We start from the raw sequence: 22,585 nt of genomic DNA, 5'->3' as shown, positions 1-22,585 counted from the left end.
CCAGGGATCCCCCACCCGGGAACAACATACGGCTACACAGCTCCACACCGCTTGATGGTATAAAGCTCGTTAGACTCACCGCCAAGGGCCTGTGAGTCCACCTGATCCGGTAAGGGCATTATATACCTGTTCTTTTTGGGCCAAAGTCACCACTCCAAGGGAGGAACCCTGTTTCTGAGTACAGACACGTCCAACAGCTCCGGTTTACCACTGCCTGTTGATTTCTTACACCATGATCGATATTTGGCAACCCTATACTTAGGATAGTGGACTCCAAATATATATACATTTATGATTTTGATGGACTTTTTATTATTATATGCATTTATTTCAGTCCCCCTTAAATAATCTATTATTTGGGACACATCACTGTACCAACCTTGACAATAACTTGCTCTTTTATATTTTTCTTGATGTAAAACTAGAATCTTGAGCTTTACCTCCAGATACCAGCCTGATAAGTGTTCCCTATCTTCTCAAGATATATAACACTTACTCTCCATATTTTTTATTTAGTACACGGACATAGATATATTGTTGCACTTTTTCCTTTCAGGTTGCATTCACTTATGGGGAAGTGTGGGTAGGGAAGGTGATATCTCCCTCCCTCCGAACCCCTCTATTTCTTTCTTATGTATATGCACCCAATAGGGTTAATACTACTTTCTATGGAATATCACTTCTAGCGCCACACTATATTTTTATATATTTTTTGACAGGTACCCAGCTCCCACTTCCGCTCAGGCTGCTTAAGCAGCTCCAGCGGAAGTTCCAATTTCCCCCTCCCTCCCAGCAATCTTCTGGGACATGTCCCATGTCCCAGAAGATTGCCCGGCCATTCAGGACGCGCAGCGCGACTCGCATATGCGCACCCAGCTGTGAAGCTGCAAGCTGTCACAGCCAGATGCCCACACTAGTGATGCCAGCACCGGGGAAATGCGAGGGGAGAGAATCGGGGCTTTGGGCGGCCGCTCGCTGGATTGTGGGACAGGCGAGTGTGTGTTTACTAAAAGTCAGCAGCTACACTTTTTGTAGCTGCTGACTTAATAAAACACAAAAACGTCTGGAACTCCGGTTTAAAGTATATACACATCTTTTTACACAGGTTAGATAACATAGATAGCGGTAGGTGGGAGGGAACATTTTTTAAAATAGTGTTTGGCAGGAATGCTACTTTTAAGTGCATGTAAACCATAAAAATTAACTTCTATTTGTTTCCTTTTGGTCTGCTTAATTACCATTGGAAGCATTTTGTTTGATCTGCTTGATAACTGAAAAAACAAACAAACTGTAGATTGACAGAAATTCAAAGCTGTCCTCTGTTATTTCAAAGAGCTCTCCTAGTTCTTATCTTGAACTACAGAATGATTAACCTTTATGCTGTAGAGATCTGAGTGTGGGAGTGGTTGAGTAGATCGACAATGGGCAGGCGTGATACTACAAAGTCCACAGCAGAGTTTAATAGTCGAGTGCATATCTGGCAGATTAACAGGTATTTTAGTGTACTTTAAAAAGGGATACAACATTGGAAAATGCACATGTATTTCAGATATCTACTGCATACTTTTTTGCCTTGACATGCGCTCTAAATTAATATACAATCAAGACACCTGCGCTCGACCAAACTTCCCCCAAAACCTATAACTACCGAGCTGCTGCTCTCATTTGTATACCTAATATATCCAATATGGTGCAGTGCTTGCACTAAATAATAAAAATTAAAGTGGGTATCCAAATAAACATCCAATGTGAGTAACTAATAAGGTGCAACATTCTAGATAAATTGAATGTCTACATAAATACACTGCTCAAAAAAATTAAAGGAACACTTTGAAAATATATCATATCTCAATGGGGGGAAAAATATATCATGCTGGATAATTATACTGATATGGACTGGGTAGGAACGAAAAGATGCCACATTGTTTGATGGAAATAAAAATGACCAACCTACAGAGGGCCGAATTCAAAAGACATCTGAAAATCAAAGTGAAAAAAAATATGCAGTAGGCTAGTCCATTTTGCTGAAATTACATTGCAACAACTCAGAATGGTACTCAGTAGTTTGTATGACCCCCATGTGCTTGTATGCATGCCTTACAATGTCGGGGCATGCTCCTAATGAGATGACAGATGGTGTCCTGCGATATTTCCTTCCAGATCTGGTCCGGGGCATCACTGAGCTCCCGAACAGCCTGAGGTGCACCTGGCAGCGTCGGAAGGATCGACACAATGTCCCAGAGGTGTTCTATTGGATTTAGGTCAGGTGAGCATGGGGGCCATTCAATGGTATCAATTCCTTCAGCCTCAAGGAACTGGCTGTATACTCTTGCCACGAGGCCAGGCATTGTCGCGCACCAGGAGGAACCCAAGACCGACTGCACCAGCGTAGGATCTGACAATGGGTCCAAGGATTTCATCCCAATACCTAATGGAAGTCAGGGTACCATTGTTTACCTTGTAGAGGTCTGTGCGCCCCTCAATGGATATGCCTCCCCAAACCATCACTGACCCACCACCAAACTGGTCATGCTGAATGATGTTAGAGGCAGCATAACATTCTCCAAGGCTTCTCCAGACCCTTCCACGTCTCTCACATTTAGTCAGGGTGAACCTACTCTCATCTGTGAAAAGGACAGGGCGCCAGTGGTGGGCCTGCCAACTCTGGTGTTCAATGGCAAATGCCAATCGAGCTTCACGGTGCTGGGCAATGAGCACAGGGCCCACTAGTGGACCACTGTCATGAAGTCTGTTCCTGATTGTTTAGTCAGAAACATTAAACAGCAATGGCCTGCTAGAGGTCATTTGTAGGGTTCTGGCAGTGCTCATCTTGTTCGTCCTTGCACAAAAGAGTAGATACTGGTCCTGCTGATGGGCAAGGACCTTCTATGGTCCTGTCCAGCTCTCCTAGAGTAACTGTCTGTCTCTTGGATTCTCCTCCATCCTCTTCATGTATTGTGTGCCACCCTGGAGGAGTTGGACTGCCTTTGCAACCTATATAGGGTCCAGGTATCGCCTTATGCTACTAGTAGTGACACAGACCCATGCCAAATGCAACACTAGTGAAAAACAGTCAGAAAAGATGAGTAGGGGAAAAAGTCAGTGGCCTCTACCTGTAAAAACCATTCCTGTTTTGGAGCTCATCTCATTGTTACCCATCTAGTGCACCTACTAATTTCATTAACACCAAAAGTAGCTGAAACTGATTAACCACCTCCTCTGCTACTTAAAGGGGTTGAAAACCCCTTGTGTTTTTGCATTAAGGTGAAAAAACTTCTGACAGTGACCGGGCCCCCTGTTTTACTCACCTGAGCCCTTTGTTTCCTCAGCGGAGACGTGCTTGACCTAACTGCCCGGGGTTCTCGGCTCTTGATTAGATAGATTGATAGCAGCGCAGCCAGTGGCTCCCGCTGCTATCAAATTCAATAACGCGGGCGCCGGGGGGCAGGGCCGAGTCCGGCATTCTGTGTCTGTGCACGCAGATGCTGGATTCAAAAGCGCGTCCGCAAGGTAACCCCCCCCCCCGGGAGAGCACTTCTCCCAGGGGGTTTACCGAATGCAGGGAGGAGCCACGAACACCGCCGGGGGACCCCAGAAGACGATGATCAGGGCCACACTGTGCAAAACAAACTGCACAGCGCAGGTATGATATGTTTGTTAGTTAAAAAAAAAGTTTACAACCACTTTAACTGACCATATGGTTGTAACTTCAGCATCTCACATTACTTTATATTTGCAATATAAAAGTGTTCCTTAAATTTTTTTGAGCAGTATATATAAATAATGCATACAAAATAAAAAAAATTTTAAAAAAACAGAACGCAAAATACATTGCCTTCAAAAAATATTCATACCCCTTAAAATTTTCCACATTTTGTCATGTTACAACCAAAAATGTAAATGTAGTTTATTGGGATTTTATGTGGTAGACCAACACTAAATGGCACATAAATTGTGAAGTGGAAGGAAAATGATAAATAATTTTCACATTTTTACAAATAAATATGTGAAAAGTGTGGCGTGCATTTGTTTTCAGCCCCGCTGAGTTAATACTTTGTAGAACCACCTTTCACTGCAATTACAGCTCCAAGTCTTTTTGGGGATGTCTCTACCAGTTTTGCACATCTAGAGAGTGAAATTTTTGCCCATTCTTTGCAAAATAGCTCAAGCTCTGTCAGATTGGATAGAAAGCATCTGAACAGTAATTTTCAAGTCTTACCACAGATTCTCAATTGGATTTACAGTAGGTCTGAGCTTTGATTAAAGCATATTCATGTGTTAGAATGGCCCATTCTAAACCATTCCATTGTAGCTCTGGCTGTAGGTTTACGGTCGTTGTCCTGCTGGAAGGTGATCCTCTGCCCCAGTCTCAAGTCTTTTGCAGACTCAAACAGGTTTTCTTTTAAGATTGCCCTGTATTTGGCTCCATCCATCTTCCCATCAACTCTGACCAGCTTCCCTGTCCCTGCTCAAGAAAAACATCCCCACAACATGATGCTGCCACCACCATGTTTCACGGTAGGGATGGTGAGTTCAGGGTGATGTGCAGTGTAAGTTTTCCTTCACACAAAGCATTTTGCTTTTAGGCCAAAAAGTTCAATTTTGGTCTCATCTTACCAGAGCACCTTCATCCACATGTTTTCTGTGTCCCCCACATGGCTTCACACAAACTGCAAACGGGACTTCGTACGGCTTTCAACAATGGCCTTCTTCTTGTCACTCTTCCATAAATTGCATGACTTATAGTTGTCCTGTGGACAGATTCTCCCACCTGAGCTGTGGATCTCTGTAGATCCTACAGAATAGCCATGGGCCTCTTGGCTGCTTCTCTGATTAATGCTCTCCTTGCCTGGCCTGTTAGGTGGAGGGCCATGTTATGGTAAGTTTGTCCATATTCGGATGATGGATTGAACAGTGCTCTCTGAGATGTTCAAAGCTTGGGATATTTTTTTTTTTTTTTTTTTATAACCTAACCTTAAACTTCTCCGCATCTTTTTCCCTGACCGGTGTGTTCCCATCATGAAGGCCAAGGAACACACCACACTGGTGCGGTGTGTTCCTTGGCCTTCATGATGCTGTTTGTTCACTAAGGTTCTCTAACAAACCTCTGAGGGCTTCACAGAACAGCTGTATTTATAGTAAGAATAAATTACACACAGGTGGACTCTATTTACTAATTAGGTGACTTCTGAAGGCAATTGGTTCCACTAGATTTTAGTTAGGGGTATCAGAGTTTTGCACTTTATTAGTTACTCACATAGGATGTTTATTTGGATACCCACTTTAGATTATATTTTTATTATTAGTTTAACTAGCCCACTGCACTTAGATGTATTCATGCACTTTAAATTATGAATAATGACATTATTTCTCTGTCACCTGGCCTTTTTCTTGTGAAATTCTGCAAATCAGCTTAAGACTTGGAAAGAAGTGTATCGTAAAATCCAAGGGAGTAAGAGGAATGTGACACATAGGCGATACACTATGCAACCCTCAAATCAGTTGCTGTTGAAATATTAGAAATACAATTCACAACGCAATTCAAAAGCACTTCTATTTACGGTACTTTGTCTTCTTTGTTTTTTTCTTTTGGGAAAAAAGTTCTGGATGAATATATATTACAGTTAATTGGATATTGTTAGAACAAATTTTGTGAAAAGTGTTGCACTCCATTTATTTGCAACTAGGGTGGGGAAATTACACTAGGACAGATAGATTTCTAACAGCTGCTGTCAAGAGTTATAAAGGATGTAATTTGATTATAAGATGGTAGGAGCCCAACAGTCATACTGCAAACAGCCAGTGGCCATTTTTGTTGCACAAAGCATGTGGATTGATAAATGCCACTGTACTAAACTAAAAGTCTAATTTAAACAAAGTCATCAAAGGCTGATCTTCCAAACTATCACAGGAGCATGCTAAATTTCACTCACAATATTCATGTTTCCATAGTTACATTATCCTTTATTTACTTCATTTTCTAAGAGAGCTGAAAAGAAAAATCTCTTTTACGTGCATAGAAAATGGACGCCTGATTTGTCAAAAATGACACTTAACATTTACTACAGTTCTAAATCGGCAAGATAAGTATTGCTTTAAAGGAAAATTCCAATGGAACACCAAAAAAAACTTAAATTTTTAAACCAGATTACTTACATGCTGCGCAATCATCTCTGCTCTTGCTAAGCTGGCGGATATGTTCTGCAACATATCCTGAACAGTATTGGGCCGTCGGGTCATAGTACCACTTTGTCTGTAAAAAAAATAAATAAATAAATACACAATTAGCACAAGAGGTTTGAAATGAAATACTAAGACCTATATTAAATATACCATATATACTAAGCAACAGATTTTAAAGAACTGTTGCCGCCTACCCAATAAGAACAGATAGACAGTGCCACCTGATAGCTTACTCCCCCAGCAAACTATATTCACCGATTTCAACTCCCTTGCCTATGCTGTAGGATTCCATCTCAAGTAAGCTCCAGTAATTAATATTATATGGATTTCATTGCCCCCACCCCCCACACAAGTTATTGGGCCTAGAAAAAGGCTGCTCAGGCTCGAGTACTGTCATATAGCAGAGGTCGAATACTCTCCTCCTCCTAACCCAGAATCTCAGATCCATTATAGTGACAAAGCAGGAAAGCAACATCTGACAAGTTCATATACTGTGTTTGAAGGTGGGCCATTAGGAGGCATTGTGACTCTAAGCTGTTTTATTGCCATGCACATACATAGCTATTGGGGGGGGATACCCCTCAGTTTCTGTGAGGACAAGAAGAGATGGGTTAGGTTTTAAGTACTGCTTGCAACATTCACATCCAGAATGTTTCCTGCTAGCTCCACATAAGCAAAAAAGGAAATCACTCTTGATAGCCATAACCTAGAACAAACCCAGAATTAAGGAATTCTGACTAATACTTTCTGCATGTTTGCTCCATATGCAAAGTATTAAAGTCAAACACTGCTCAGTGACCTGACCTGTTCCCAAGCAAGTCAACAATAGTAGCTTCATGAAAGGAATACTTGAAGTCATATTGGGCATAGGCAACAAAGTCATTCTTGTTGACCAGTTCAGCCAATTCAAATTTGCTAACTAGCAGCCATTCCAGCATCAGAAACTGAAAAAAAAAAAAAAAAATGTCGGTAATATTTTAGAAAGCTAAAGAACTCTGCTATTAGACATCAATAAATGAAGCCATCTAAAAAGATGTCTACCAAAAAGCAAACTTGCCAGGGTAGAAATATGGACGCTTCAAGCTCCAGGGCTGTCATCCTGGTCCTAGCTTTGTGAAAGTCACCCACTTGACCACACATACTCTTTCGAGGTCTGTGACTTGCATTTGCAACTTCAAAAACCTAGTCACAGCTTGTTATTTAGCTAGTCTTTTTAGAGAATATACGAATTGCAATAAAATTTAGCCAAAACACCCCACCCGACACTAACATAAAATAGAGGAGAACATCAGAAAGGGGTTTTCTGTTTTTCAACATAACCTCCCAGAGTTGTTTACCTTTCTAAATGACCAACAGATCAAAAACTACCCTATTTACAATGTTTTTTACACTGGCTATACAGCGACAAAATTACTCTATGAATCTATAGTACATATGGTGTGAGACTACATGCTGAAAACTGTTAATAGCTACAACAGCATCGGTAAAAAAAAACCAAAAAAAAAAATAATGTAAAAGACGTATTTTTCATAAGCTAATGTTAATACATACATTATATTGGCCAGAATATTAATTTATTCTGGCCATTAGAATGCATTAACATGTTTTTTTCTGCCCAAAACACCTGCCATTTTTTTCTGCCCAAGCACTCATCTCTGAATGCTAAAATTATTTTTTTTTCTACCTCTAAACACCTGTAAATGCCTATGTGCGCATGGACACATGGGCAATCATGGAGGGACATTTAGGCTTCATTCACATGTGGTGTTTCTGGAACATGTGACAAAGCACAGAGAAAATGCATGTTTTGCCTGCGTTTCAGAAATGCACTGCTAATTGTTAATAGCATCCCAAGTACAGTTAGAGAATGCTTGTTTTGCCGCACTACAAAATGCACACTAAAAGAGGTGCCATGCGTGAAAAGATCCTGGAGCTTCTTTGGTGTGTTTGTAGGACAGTCCATTCAAGGCATAAATGTGTGAAAAACTAGCAAAAAAAAAAAGTGGGAAAGCGAGTTCTTGCTACGAAAAAATGTGAAAGCCGTCTAATGCCCTGTACACACGATTGCACATTCAGACAACTAAATCCATCGGATTTTTTGCGACAGATGTTGGCTCAAACTTGTCTTGCATACACACGGTCACACAAAGTTGGTTGGAAATTCCAAACATCAAGAACACGGTGATGTTCAACACGTATGACGAGCCGAGAAAAATGAAGTTATATAGCCAGTGCTGCTGCTCTTCTGCTTGATTCTGAGCATGCGTGGCACTTTGTGTGTTGGAATTGTCCACACACGATCGGAATTTATGTGAACAGATTTTGTCGTCGGAAAATTTTAGAGCCAACTCTCAAACTGTGTGTCGGAAACTCCGATGGAAAAAGTCCGATGGAGTCCACACACGGTCGTAATTTCCGACAACAAGCTCCGATCGCACATTTTCCATCGGAAAGTCCGACCGTGTGTACAGGGCATTAGAGGCAGACAAAAAAAAAAAAAAAACACACGTCAGATGCCTGTAAAACAGGAGTTTTTGAGCGGCAGTATTCATAAGGCCTTTGACCGGTTACAAAGTATTTCTCCAGTTGCTTGATTTTATTGTTTGATACAATGATACATAGTATAATTGTTTTTGGCTACAACTGTCTCAAGTGAGGTTTAAGAAAATAATTGGTAAAATGCTTTCAAACTTTGTAACGTGAAAACAAGGTTATTTACACTATACTAACATACAAAACAAAAAAAACACACAAATCGGATAATGCTAATACAGAAGAGCACCATCTGTGTTTGGATGATGTCACACAATAACATGAACATTATGCAGTTTTCCACTTTGTCAAATATTCATTGACGTAAAACACCTCGCATAGAAGCTGAACACATATGCCAAAACAAGCCTTTGCTGGTTTGCAGTGGGTGGGCATAGTTTCATTTGAACAAGGTCTCAACTTGCAAGCAACAAAAGCCTGATTTATTATGCTGACTCATTTAAAAGATGTGCAGATTAGAGGAGCTTTATAATATTCAACAAAGTATGCTTTAATTACACCCACATTTAAGTAACTGGTGCTGAAACCAATGAATGATTTGAAGAACAAATCTGAGCATAAATTGGCAAAAAAAGAAAAAAAAACTCCTGACTTATAGGTTTTGTTAAATACACAATAGGAGAGTTTGTTCAGTTACCCAATTTCAATGAGTCTCCACTTTTATGGAGGTGTCCCCTGCACACTCCTCTTCAATAAATATAACAAATGGTTATTAAGCAGGTATGTTTTATAAAGAGATCATAAAGAAGACCATTGACACCTGCTAGTGTGTCCATCTACTTACCTATACCAGGAGTATGTCTGTAGCCAAAACCAAGGAGGAGTGTGTAGAAATACTTGAATGTCATTAACACACATATTCAAGGCAAAGTGACAGTGTCCCCTAATAGTCCACCCCACCTGGAAAAAACTAATTCTGATTTTTTTTTTCAGGTCGATTTTTTTTTTTTTTTTTAATAGTATCAACCTATCCAATGACCTCTGCTATGTAAAACGTATATATGTAAAGAAACCACATTCGTGTTCATTTGCAGAATATTTTGGTTGTTGCTGAGCACATGCTCCCTGCATGGTCACATCAATTGAATCTCAGTTGCTTAGACAGAATTTTGAAAGCCATAGGTTATGCTATCCAGTTTAACAATGGACAATAAATGAAAAATGCATCATGTCCCATAAACACACACAGGGGTTAATTTAATAAAGGCAAATAGACTGTTCACTTTGCAAAGGAATGTTCCCCAGAGCTTACTGAATCATGTAAAGCTCCGCTGATTTTCATTACTTAATCATTTCACATTATCGGGTATACTTTACAAAAGTGAAATATTACCACATTCACTAAGCTCTGGGGAAAATTCTCTTGCAAAGTGCAACTTCCCTTGCAAAGTAAACAGCCTATTTGCCTTTATTAAATTAACCCCTGTGTGTGTTTATGGGACATGATGCATTTTTCATTTATTGTCCATTGTTAAACTGGATAGCATAACCTATGGCTTTGCAGGGAGCATGTGCTCAGTAACAACCAAAATATTCTGCAAATGAACACGAATGTGGTTTCTTTACATATATACATTTTACATAGCAGAGGTCATTAGGCAATAATTGATTTAGTAATAGTAAATCAACCCCACAGTGGCCAGTTTGGTACATTAAACCGTCTTGATAATGCAAAGGCCACATGCATCATCAGTGGTTGTAACCCTATTTGGTCATTTTCAGGCACTCACTTGTCTTCCTTAATGTTATGTGCCCAATGTATCTGTTTTATTTTTAAAAATATGTTGTTCTATACTGTATTTCCTAGCGAGTGTCTGAAAAATTACAGTTACTTCTGCAGGAGGGGAGGGGCGGGGTGGGCACTGACACAACTGACAGGCAGGGAGGGGGGAGAGAGGACAGAGGAGAGCTGCGGATGACGGAGGCACGTAATCTGACCACGGTGTCAGGGCTCAGCAGCCATGATTCACCGTGGTCAGTTTACAGAGGGGAGGGCAGAACCAGACAGGTATTTTAGGTGCTACAAAGGGCCAAATTACACAGCACAAGCACTGTGCTGATATTCATGCTTTAACCTCCCTGGCAGTAATCCCGAGTGTGGCTCGGGGTTAAATTTCAGTACCATTAGCGGTAACCCCGAGCCACACTCGGGATTGCATTGCAGGATCTTGGTGCAGTATACCTACCTTGTCCCCAGGAACCTGCAATGCCCCCCCCCCCCGCTGTGTCCTCTGCCTGATGCCTCTGTGTGCCAGGCTCCGTTCCCAGCGAGTATCACGATGCACAGGGGTGGAGCCTGGCGGCAAATTCAAAAAGTCCTAAGCTTACAGATTACATTACTATATGAAATAATTTCACATCCCTTTTGTCCCTAGTGCTTTGTCCAGTGCCCTGCATGCACTTTTATATTATATATACTGTTCTTTCTGCCTGGAAACTTGAGATTGTCAAAAGTGGTTTTAGAGCAGCTAGAAAACAGCGATAGTACATTAGAACACTTGCAGAATTGAGCGATAGTGAATCATAGAGAAATTCACTTTTATTATAATTATTTTATATTATAAATTTATGATTTTGTGTTTCAGAATACCCGAGATGTCTACTAGACTCTTGCCTGGACAGATTTAAGTGTGTTATTACTACAAATATAAAAAACGCCAAATTTCTATGCAAAACAATTGTACTGCTTTGAGTCGCAAAAATCTAACATAATCATACTGCCAGGGTGGCTACAGGAACATGCTTTTTTTAGGGTAACAAATGCTTTAAAGCAGGCAGACATGGACGAATGTTTAGATAAATGGCTGTTGATGATTCCCAGTAACTGACATTTAGACCCCTTTCACACTGAAGGCATTTTAGTGCTTAAAATAGTGCCTGTAAAGCACCTGAAAAACGCCTCCCACGCCACCCCAATGTGAAAGCCTGAGTGCTTTCACACTGGGGCGGTGCGCTTGCAGGACGTTAGAAAAAGTCCTGCAAGCAGCGTCTTTGGGGCGGTGCAGGAGCGGTGTATATGGACAGCGCTGCTGAAGCACCTGCAAAGCACTTCAGCAGCAGCACTGTTAACCCCTTCTTTGGGGTTAAAAGTGCCCCGTTCCCACCCGCACATCGCCGGTAGAGCACCGCTAAAACGAGCGGCGCTTTACTGCTAACGCAGCCTGTGCCCCAGTGTGAAAGGGCTCTTAGGTATTTCCATGCATTATAAATTTGGTGGATAATAGATTTAACAGAAAAGGTGAGGAAAATAAAATCAAGGTAAAACATTGTGATAAATGAAAGTAATTCACGGCAGCTTAAAGGGTAATTTCAGGTAAATAGCTAATCACACAGTTAAAATACATATTACGGCACAGTTAAATACATATAAAAAATATAAAACAATAACAAGTAGTCTAGTTCCCCCTACCAGGCACCAAAGCTGTACTAGTGCACTATGTCACCTGCCCATTCCAACCTAAAACTGGACAACAAAGGAGCAGCACTGATGAAGTCATCCCTGCTGTTCACTTCTGTAAGCATGCTCAGGAAAGAAGCAGAACTGGCAACAATATGCAAAGCACAAGAGACCCGACTGTCTCAGAGTAATGCCCTTCCCTCTCTACTCCGCTTTCCTGCTGTTCAAAGAATTACAAAGAGGTGATGATATCAAGACATATTCAGGTGCTTATACTATTTTTAGGGCCCCTTCATACCAATGTGTTGCTGTAATGCCATTTACATGCATCGGTTTGTGCCATGCATTCTGAAACCAGCATTGAAATACTTCAGGGAAAAAAAAAAAAATGAAGTTGCGTTTTTGTTCACTATGGTGCAGTCACAGCCCATTCAAATGCATGGGCTACCTTAACACAGCATTTTTAAAGGATCACTTAAGCCCCATTTCAAGAGAGACCTGCGTTTTTGGAGCGGTTTTGAAAACCACACCAAAGATGCTGAAAGTAGGATTTTTCAAAAAACGCACTGCACCCACAGCACAATGGTGTGAAGAGTCCCATAGAATTTAGAAAAATATGGGTGGCCTCTAAGTGCAGTATCAATAAGTATGTATGTTAAAACAAGGGTTGTACCATCATCCAAGACTTAATGAAATAAGGGGTTTGGGAGCCTGGTCCCCAACCAGGGCTCACCAAAGAAAGAAGGGGAGCAAGTGGATTATCTCAGTAAAATGCAAAAAAGATGCAATTGAATGTATAGACAAGCATATAAAATTTAGAAAAGTTTATTAATACATAATGATAGAGAAAGTCAGTAGTATATTAAAAACAGATGACTTGGTCATGGACAGTGTTTCAACTAGTTTCGCGGACTGGGCCGCTTCATCAGGAAAAAACACTTGAATTTGGTTGAAACAGTCCATGACCAAGTCACCTATGTTTTTAATTTACTACTGACTTTGTCATGTATTATGTATTAATAAACTTTTCAAAATTTTATACGATTGTCCATACATTCAATTGTATCTTTTTTGCATTGCACCGAGATAGTCCACGTGCTCCCCCTTCTTTCTTTGGTGATCCCTGGTTGGGGACCAGGCTCCTAAACCCCTTATTCCATAGGATTTGAAAAGGGAAACATTTTCCTGCATTTTTTCAGCAAGGTAAAAACACACTAGTGTGAAAGGGCACCTAAGCTTAGTTGTGGAAGGCAGGTCAAAACCTAACTAAGCTTTCACACTAGTGTGTTTTTACCTTGCTGAAAAAATGCAGGAAAATGTTTCCCTTTTCAAATCCTATGGAATAAGGAGTTTAGGAGCCTGGTCCCCAACCAGGGATCACCAAAGAAAGAAGGGGAGCAAGTGGACTATCTCGATACAATTGAATGTATAGACAATCATATAAAATTTTGAAAAGTTTATTAATACATAATACATGACAAAGAAAGTCAGTAGTAAATTAAAAACATAGGTGACTTGGTGATGGACAGTGTTTCAACCAAATTCAAATGTTTTTTCCTGATGAAGCAGACCAGTCTGTGAAACTAGTTGAAACACACTCCATGACCAAGTAACCTATGTTTTTGTTTTTAATTTACTACTGACTTTCTTTGTCATGTATTATGTATTAATAAACTTTTCTAAATTTTATATGATGGCCTATACATTCAATTGTATCTTTTTTGCATTGTACCGTGATAGTCCATGTGCTCCCCCTTCTTTCTTTGGTGATCCCTGGTTGGGGACCAGGCTCCTAAACCCCTTATTCCATAGGATTTGAAAAGGGAAACATTCTCCTGCATTTTTTTCAGCAAGGTAAAAACGCACTAGTGTGAAAGGGCCCCTAAGCTTAGTTATGTTTTGACCTGCCTTCCACTTTATCAATTAAGCATCCCAGATTTCATTTTAAACTTGCAGTCAGTGATCAGTTTAGCAGTTTAAACATGGACACACAAATAAACCAGTCTTAAGCCCATCTAGAACAGCACTTTGATAACCCATACACCACTTCTAATTTAGTATACAGCATTCCTTGCCGTACTTGATGAAGATAAATTGCTCTTTACTATGAAGCACATAGCATTTATTTAGGATAATCTTCCCTGCTAGATAAAGCCTTGAAATCCATATAGCTATTTTGTAATTGCTTACACGGAGTTTTAAAATACAATATTTATGTTGTTTGGCGTTTAGTTGTGAAATTACAGAGATGCATAACCACTTATTATCACGAATATAAAATCACATAAAACACTTCTGTGAGTGAGTATTGTAAAAGCTAGTCATTAGAAAGCCAATGATATCCTGACTCCCTCCTTAACAAAAAAAAGTCATATACATTTTATATGCTGTACTCTGTTTTTGCTGACGAATATTGAAGGCGCGTCTATGGAGAATAAATCTAAAAAGGGGCCAACAGCTGTGCTGAGAATGTCAACTGTGTGCTGCTTACTCAGGTCTATGTGCCAAGTGTCTGTACAACAAATAAATGGAAACCTACTATTTTCAAGATTTGGCTTATGCACAGCAGGCTTCACCAGAATAAGGAATACAAACATCTCAACCTCAATTCCCACATTTACCTGTTTTTAAATTTATATCTGAACTCCAGGCAGATTTATTAGCACATAATAAAAAGGATTTTTTAACGCTAGCAGCATCTAAGTACAGTGGAACCTTGGATTATGAGCATAATCTGTTCCAGAATAATGCTTGTAATCATAAAGCACTGGCATATCAAAGAGAGTTTCCCCATAGAAGTAAATGGAAACGAAGATAATTTGTTCCGCATTGACTTCTATTACATGCAATACCGCATGTGGCCAGAGGTGAGGGCGCGCTAGACAGCCTCGGAAATACTCGAGGACAGCTCGGCTGACCTCGGAAAGGCTCCGAGACACTCGGGAACGGAGTTTTTCCGAGTGTTTCCAAATATTTCCGAACGGCTCCGAACCATTCCGAGTGTCGCCGGCGCCCCGTACCTCTGGCAAAATGCGGTACTGCATACCCCATTAGCTTGAATTCTGCTCATTTTGCTAGAGAACACTCGCAAACCGAGTCAGAATTTTAAATAAAGAGTTGCTCATCTTTCAAAACTCTTGTTAACCACGTTACTCGTAAGCGAAGGTTCCACTGTACCTGAATTAAACTTGGTGTTAGCTTCTTGTAATCGCCTACACAGCAGCACTTAGATTGGGAGAGGGAGGTGCAGGACTGGGAGCAAATTAGGTGTCCTGCATGCAAATGTGCAGCCAAGAAACATGCTGATAGTAGGAGAAAACAGAGTGAGAAATTAAGAGGACTATCAGTCTGTGGCTGTTCTTTCACTGTCCAGTCAGAAGGTGGAGGTTGACAAAGTACCGTATTTATCGGCATATAACACGCACTTTTTTCCCCTGAAAATCAGGGGAAAATCGTGGGTGCGTGTTATAGGCCGATCACCGCCGATTTTGTGTCATCGGAGCAATCGCGGCAATTGCCGCGGTCGCCGCCGACATACACAGCCGTGGGTAGATTCAAATATGGCACAGAGACTGCAGGGATTCGTCGGAGCCGAGATACACATACCCGAGTGTTCTCGGTTTTTTTCGCCGCCGCTCACAGTCATGCCCAGTCCCGCCCTATGATGGACATAACACAGGTCCAAGGGGCGGGACTGGGCGTGACGGCGGCGCCGAAAAAAGCCGAGAACACTCGGGTATGTGTATCTCGGCTCCGACGAATCCCTGCAGTCTCGGCGCCATATTTGAATCTACCCACGGCTGTGTATGTCGGCGGTGAGTGCACAAAGCTGCACTGACATGGCTGGACTGGGGCAAACCTGCACTGACAAAGCTGCACTAACAAAGCTGCACTGGGGCAAAGCTGCACTGACAAGGCTACACTGACAAGACTGCACTGGGGCAAGGCTGCACTGACAGTAAAAAGGCTGCAGATGGACAGATAAGGCTGCATTGATGGGCATTTTAATGTAAGTTTTTTTTCCTCAAACTTCCCTCCTAAACTTGGGGTGCGTGTTATACGCCGATAAATATGGTACATCACAATGTACCTACGAGAAAGATTTTTTTTTTCCTACATTGAGTTCCAGATGCTACAAAGTACATGTAGTGCCTTGTCTTATCTACCTAGGTCCCCTGCAACACTAGATGTGATGTTTTGGTGTGAAAGCTGCTTTGCGGTGCCAGTCTCCAGCTCCCAGTACTTGCCAGAGGGAAGCACCAGCAAGAGGGATGCAGAGGGACAGTAGGCAGACACGTTCCACCTTCCTCTGGCAAGTGCTGGTAACTGGAGACAGGTGCTTTCCCAAGGTGGTACAGATCATGGGAGGAATAGCGGAAGAAATCCTGTCTCCCTGACCTCCTTCTGCAGGTCCCTTAATGGGGTGTGCAAGGCCATAGTGCCTGAAGTAATGGTGGAAGCCTGGAAATGGGATTGTCATCTGGGAGCATGCCTGGCTGGACAGGCTACAGAAGGGACACTAGGAAGAGATGATTATACTAATGATAGCACCTTGGTCCCCCCAAGAGCCTCAGCTGTGGGTCCTGTGACTTTGTGATGGAAGCTGAAGGCTGTAAACGTAGTATACACAGGGAGGACGGTCCCGCTACTATTGTGCTCCCCAAGTGGAAAAGGGAAGTTGGCTTAACTAAGAGATGTGTACTTGTGCTCTGCACTGAAGTGACTCATTCAGAATGTGTAACCTTGCACATGACGATCGGAGCCAAAGATTCTGATAGAATGTCAAATGTGAAATGTCACAGGAAGTTCCATGAAGATGTGAAGTTGCAGTAAAGTGCTGAAAATGCATTTGTGCATTCACATTCCGTTATTCTGAACATTAATCCTCTGGACGGGGATGTTGTAAGTGGGCCTATGGCCAGGAGATGTGTGTCCAATATGGTGGCTACAAAATGGAGGAAAATGGGTGCACTATTCAAGAAAAAGTGTGTGTGTGTGTGTGGGGGGGGGGGGGGGGGTGTACAACTTGGTGCCAACATCTGCCCAATCGCAAGAGTCCCTTACAGGCTTCTGGCACTAGGGGTCCTTTAGAATGATATCTTAATCTGAGGCTGCACTAGCAATAAAGCTAAGCATTGCCATCTCCTCCACAGGTATCCCCTATGCCAAGTTTGCACAGCTCCAAGAGTCAGACACCATGAGAGTCAAATCCATATGCATCTAGTGTTAGGTAAATATAGGAAAAGGTTAGAATCTCTTGTTAATTGCGTCCTTATAGGAGAAATTTCCTGATCGTTGCTGTAATTTCCCTACTCTGTCTGGAGTTCTGCTTTAGAATTTGGATAGATGCCACACAGTCAAAAATCATAGCATCTTTATATTCATTAATTGTATTTCTTAAAATGCAAGCAGTATAAGCCTCTTAATCTGCCTTTGTATGAACCTCTTGCAATCCCCTTACAGCAGTGCTTAGACTGGAGGAGGGAGAAGCAGCAAGTGAGCTCGTCAGTTATGCTGTGGCTCTAAATGTGCTAAGAGGCGACAGGCTGGTAGGGGAGAGAGTCCAGAGTGGAAGAAAAGCGAGATCAGATCACTGCTTCTCCTCCTTTTATGGTGTTGTCATAGGATAATAGGCTAAGGGCAAGGAGCAAAACCTGAAAGTAGTGGTACTGCAGAAGGAAAAAAAGAGAAAGGAATCTGGCCTTGAGTCGTCATCCCTGATTTTTTTTTTTCTTCAGCTACTTATATAGTGCCATCAATTTATTTAGTGCTTTACATATACAATATACATTCACATCAGTCCCTACCCTCAAGGAGCTTACACTCTAAAGTCCCTAACTCACATTCATACATACACATACTAGGGACAATTTAGACAGGATCCAATTAACTTAGCATGTCTTTGGAGTGTGGGAGGAAACCGGAGTACCCGGAGGAAACCCACGCAGGCACAGGGAGAACATGCAAACTCCAGGCAGGTAGTGTTGTGGTTGGGATTCGCACCAGCGACCCTTCTTACTGCTAGGCAAAAGTACTATCCGCTACACCACTGTGCCAGTTGTGAGCAAATTACCTTCTGGGATTTGGACTAGGTAGGCACTATCCAAAAATAATGAAGTAATAATTAAAAAATATAACATTTATTGATACAAAAAAAAGATAAATACACGTCTGAAAGTACACATATTGCGGCAATAGGGATACAGATAAAGTGGTACTAGTACATAGAAATATAATACATGACACCTTGTTATGTATTATATTTCTATGTACAGTACTAGTACCACTTTATCTGTATCCCTATTGCCTCAATAGGTGTACTTTTAGATGTGTTTTTATCTTTTTTTAGAACAATAAAACGTATTTAATTACTACTTGCCAATTTTTGGATAGTGCCTACATAGTCCCAATCCCAGAGGGTCATTTGCTTACTACTGCAAAAGAATAAATCAGGTTTTCTGCTCTACCAGATGGGGCTGGGCTGTGTGGCATAGCTGTATAATTCTCAGAACTGGATAGACAGAAATACAAATCTTATGGTAGGTAAAACAGCTCTCATATGTGCATTTCATGCATGTTTAGTTATGTCTGGAATGCCACTTTATTGTAACTTTCATAAAAAAATAAAGTACAGAATCACTAATAAATGTACAGCATTGGTGGCATTACTAAACTAAGAATTGTGACAATCACTGTACAGTGCTCGAGACTCATGCCTGGTGTATTAGCTAGTATATACAGCTTTGTTTCCCATGCTATATATGCTTTAGGACACACCTAGTAAGGATGATGCAACTCTTTTCTCACAGGGAGGAGGGCATGGTCTCTTAATATGACATAGAAATTCAAGATTCCTAAACTTCAGAGAAAACGATCTGCCACCCCGACAAAAAACAGATGAAGTTCAAAGTACAAACGCATAACGAAATTAAATCCTGCCTGCCTTCCCGATAGGTATAGCTCTGTATGTCAATTGGAGACATCAACACAAGGGAGAAGCTGCTGCTTTGCATGCTGTAGAACAGAACTCTCTGCCAAACCAGTGTCATGAGTGCACTCTGTATTAAAGTAAAGACAAAACATTTTTTTTTTTATAATTTTTGTTTTTTAATCTCTGGATAGAATGGAGAGGGATTAGATTATCTGTCCATTTTTATTTCTGTCTGTGCCCCTCTTAGGCCCCTTTCACACTGGGGCGGGAGGTGCGCGGCAGTAAAGCGCCGCTATTATTAGCGGCGCTTTACTGTAATTTTAGCAGGGGTATTTGGCCGCTAGCGGGACGGTTTTACCCCCCCCCCCGCTAGCGGCCGAGAAAGGGTTAAAAACCACCGCAAAGCGCCTCTGCAGAGGCGCTTTGCTGGCGGTATAGCCGCGCTGCCCCATTGATTTCAATGGGCAGGAGCGGAGAAGGAGCGGTGGAGGAGCGGTGTATTCACATCCTGCTAGCGCACCGCTCCAGTGTGAAAGCCCTCTGGGCTTTCACACTGGAGACACAGCAGCAGCTGTTTCGGGTCAGTTTGCAGGCTCTATTTTTAGCGCAATAGCGCCTGCAAACCGCCCCAGTGTGAAAGGGGTCTAAGGGAGATTTACCCTCTCTGTTTGGCATGTTTACCATTATCACCTAAAGTGAAAGTAAATCCCAAAATTTTAGGTTGACACCAGAACAGAAATAGAGGAAAAATCTTCCAATGGGAAGACTAGTTCTGGTGTTCTAGATTCCCTCATTTTGGGTTGTCCCCAAAGCATTATTGGAGAGGGGAAATCTTCCACTAGAGAGAGAAACTTGTTTTGGTGACTTGGGAGACCCCAATGGATTCTCTAAATTTTCAGGGATTTCTTTTCACTTCCTGTTCGGCCATGGGGCAGGAAATTAAAGTGAAATCTCCCTTGTGAGGCACAGATGGCAAAAAAAAAAAACAAAAAAAAAAAACAAAAAAAAAAACAGAAAGAAAAACCCTGACAGAGGTTATAACCCCTTCTTACTCTACAAAATGGAAACCAACTTTTCCCTTTAAAATGATTATCTGTAAAATAAAGATTTTACAGAAAATATTTAAATTAGGTTAAAACATCAGTTTAAAAAAAAAAAACAAAAACTTGTAAATGTAATGTAAAAAGTACACAAGCTGGCCTGTTTAGTAAAAGGAATACAAAGATTGCAAAATGTATTATCTCATAGCACCCAGAGATAAAATGTCGGATCTTACAACAATAATATAAAGCTTGGTTGCTGTGGGATACTGCATGTCACATGCCATCACTGCTCATTCTGATACCCTACAAAATAAATAAATAAAATTGCTCACGTTGGTTTTGGAAAAGAAGAATAGCTTATACATAGTGCTTTGCTCCCCCACTCTTCAGAAGGGAATCAGATGATCCCACGTGCTCAGTGTGCAAATGTAATTATTTTCCATTTAATTGATCACATACTAGTTTTAGGACAGGGATGTCACTTGCAGTGAAACCCAAAACTTTCCTAAAAACAGACAGCAGGCAAACATTCACTGAGATTTGACATATTTGCATGCAGCTTGGATAAGAAAAATGTGTAAACACCATGCCTCCAGAATATAAATGTGTGATGTAATATCACCCAAGGATCACTGCTACAAAGTACAAGATAAAATATTTATGGTAGTAATCTCTGGCAAACATGCAAACAACTATCCAAAGATGCAGATAGGACTGGTGGGTAAATGATTACATGTTCCTTAAATAAAGGGCGGGACAGTCACTTAAAGGTAAACTCTTCTGTAGGAAAATTATATACATTAAAAGATTTTGGAAACTAAACGTTTAGAAGCCTTTGAAAAAAAAAAAAAAAAAAAAAGTCTTATTTTTTTTTTCAAAACAGCCAAAAATGAAAAGTCTGTAAACGAAATGTGGCTAAATGTGAGTTACCGCGTTTAGAAGTGTTTGGCGCTTGAAATGCCTCTAAACTCAGTGTCTGAACTCATTTTTTTGCTTTCCAAAAAGGGCCTCTAAACTGAACTGGGAAAAATATTGACTCGCGCTTAAACCAAAAAACTAACAAGTGTATAACTGAAAAAAGTTCCCAGCCTATTTGTGAACAAAATTAACATTGTATAAATATGATGTGACAAAAACTAAATGCCAGGTTGGGAGATTAGTCCAACCTCCCCTTTAAGAAATAGGCTGGGAACTTTTTTTCAGTTATACACGTGTTAGTTTTTTGTTTTAAGCGCGAGTCAATATTTTTCCCACTCGATTTCTGTGTGTTTGTCACATATAGGACTCTGCAGCATAGATGGTCATTATTATTTATATTTATTTTTGATGCGCAGTTATTTTTTCACCTTTTTCTTGCTCTAAACTCAACTGCCTAGAAACGATTATAAACGACCCTGTGTACATGTACTGATAACATAAGAGAGTTTGGGGGCAGTTGAAAAAAAAAAATGCCCAACTGCTCCTAAACGTCCATTTACCAGCAGCAGTGTACATGAGGCCTTACCTGCTTCTGTACTAATTAGAGGGTCTATCTGCTAAAATCATATAAGAAAGTAAGAAAAGTAAAGCAACTAGCAAATATATTGATACAAATCAAATGACATTGCTAGGGGTATTATGCATATTATAAAACAGGGAACACCCAGGCTGCCATTGCTGTGAAAACTGACATTTATATATAAAAAACAAAAACAAAAAAAAAACAAAAAACAAAAAACAACAACAAAAAAAAAAAAAAAATAGAAAATCAGAGCTGGTTGGCAGTTGAAATAGAGATCTTAAACTTGCACTAAAATGCAAAATTGGCATTTATTATGTATACAGTATTATACTGAGAGAAGTATTTTTTTTTTAGTTTTTAATTTTTCCAGCAAAAATAAACATTAAACACCTTTTTTAGGCAAAGCGAAAGCAGGACCTTCATCATATTTTATTTTTGTTGTGGACCATAGCAGGGAGATTTACCTTCACGGTTTGTCTTAGTGATGGTCCTGTCTTGGACAGTAAAAGGAAATCCCTCAATGGGGAGACAAATGCTAAAGTATACTTGGACAGTAAAGGGAAACCTCAATGGGGACATACATGCTAAAGTATACGTGAGAGCATTTCAAACCTTTCCCCCAGCATCTGAAACTGGAAAAAAAAGTTGGATGGAGAAGCACTTTCTCCTGTCACAGACAATTAGTCAGACACTTTAGGAACCGGTTACTATGATTTTACAATCAATCACTGTATGATGCTCAAGAGAACCCAAGTTAGAAGGAGATACATCCAAGTCTGGAAAGCCTGCATTGTACAGTCATTTCATGTATTGACCTACTAAGAAGAAATCTAGTCAGACTTGGTCAATACAGTAACAAATACACATTGGAATATGTATGTAAAAAATGTATTAAGTTAATACAATTGCACCTAGAAAAGTAAAGTCTTCGTACAAAATGAAAAGCCATAGCCCAAATTCTTATGGAGGGACCAAAT

General features: G+C 40.7%; 1 protein-coding gene across 3 annotated transcripts in view; it reads right to left on the bottom strand.

Moving 5' to 3' along the window:
- Positions 1 to 22,585, bottom strand: part of DSP (desmoplakin) — an 80,535-nt gene that overhangs the window by 43,421 nt on the left and 14,529 nt on the right. For all 3 annotated transcript variants that reach the window (XM_073631015.1, XM_073631016.1, XM_073631017.1), the window contains exon 2: positions 6,157 to 6,253. In XM_073631015.1, coding sequence (XP_073487116.1) covers positions 6,157 to 6,253 — 97 coding nt within the window. The remainder of the gene's footprint in view (positions 1 to 6,156; positions 6,254 to 22,585) is intronic.

This window comes from Aquarana catesbeiana, linkage group LG05, assembly GCF_042186555.1.
Source record: "Aquarana catesbeiana isolate 2022-GZ linkage group LG05, ASM4218655v1, whole genome shotgun sequence".
Taxonomy (NCBI): Eukaryota; Metazoa; Chordata; class Amphibia; order Anura; family Ranidae; genus Aquarana; species Aquarana catesbeiana.
This window is presented reverse-complemented; position numbering and strand designations above follow the sequence as displayed.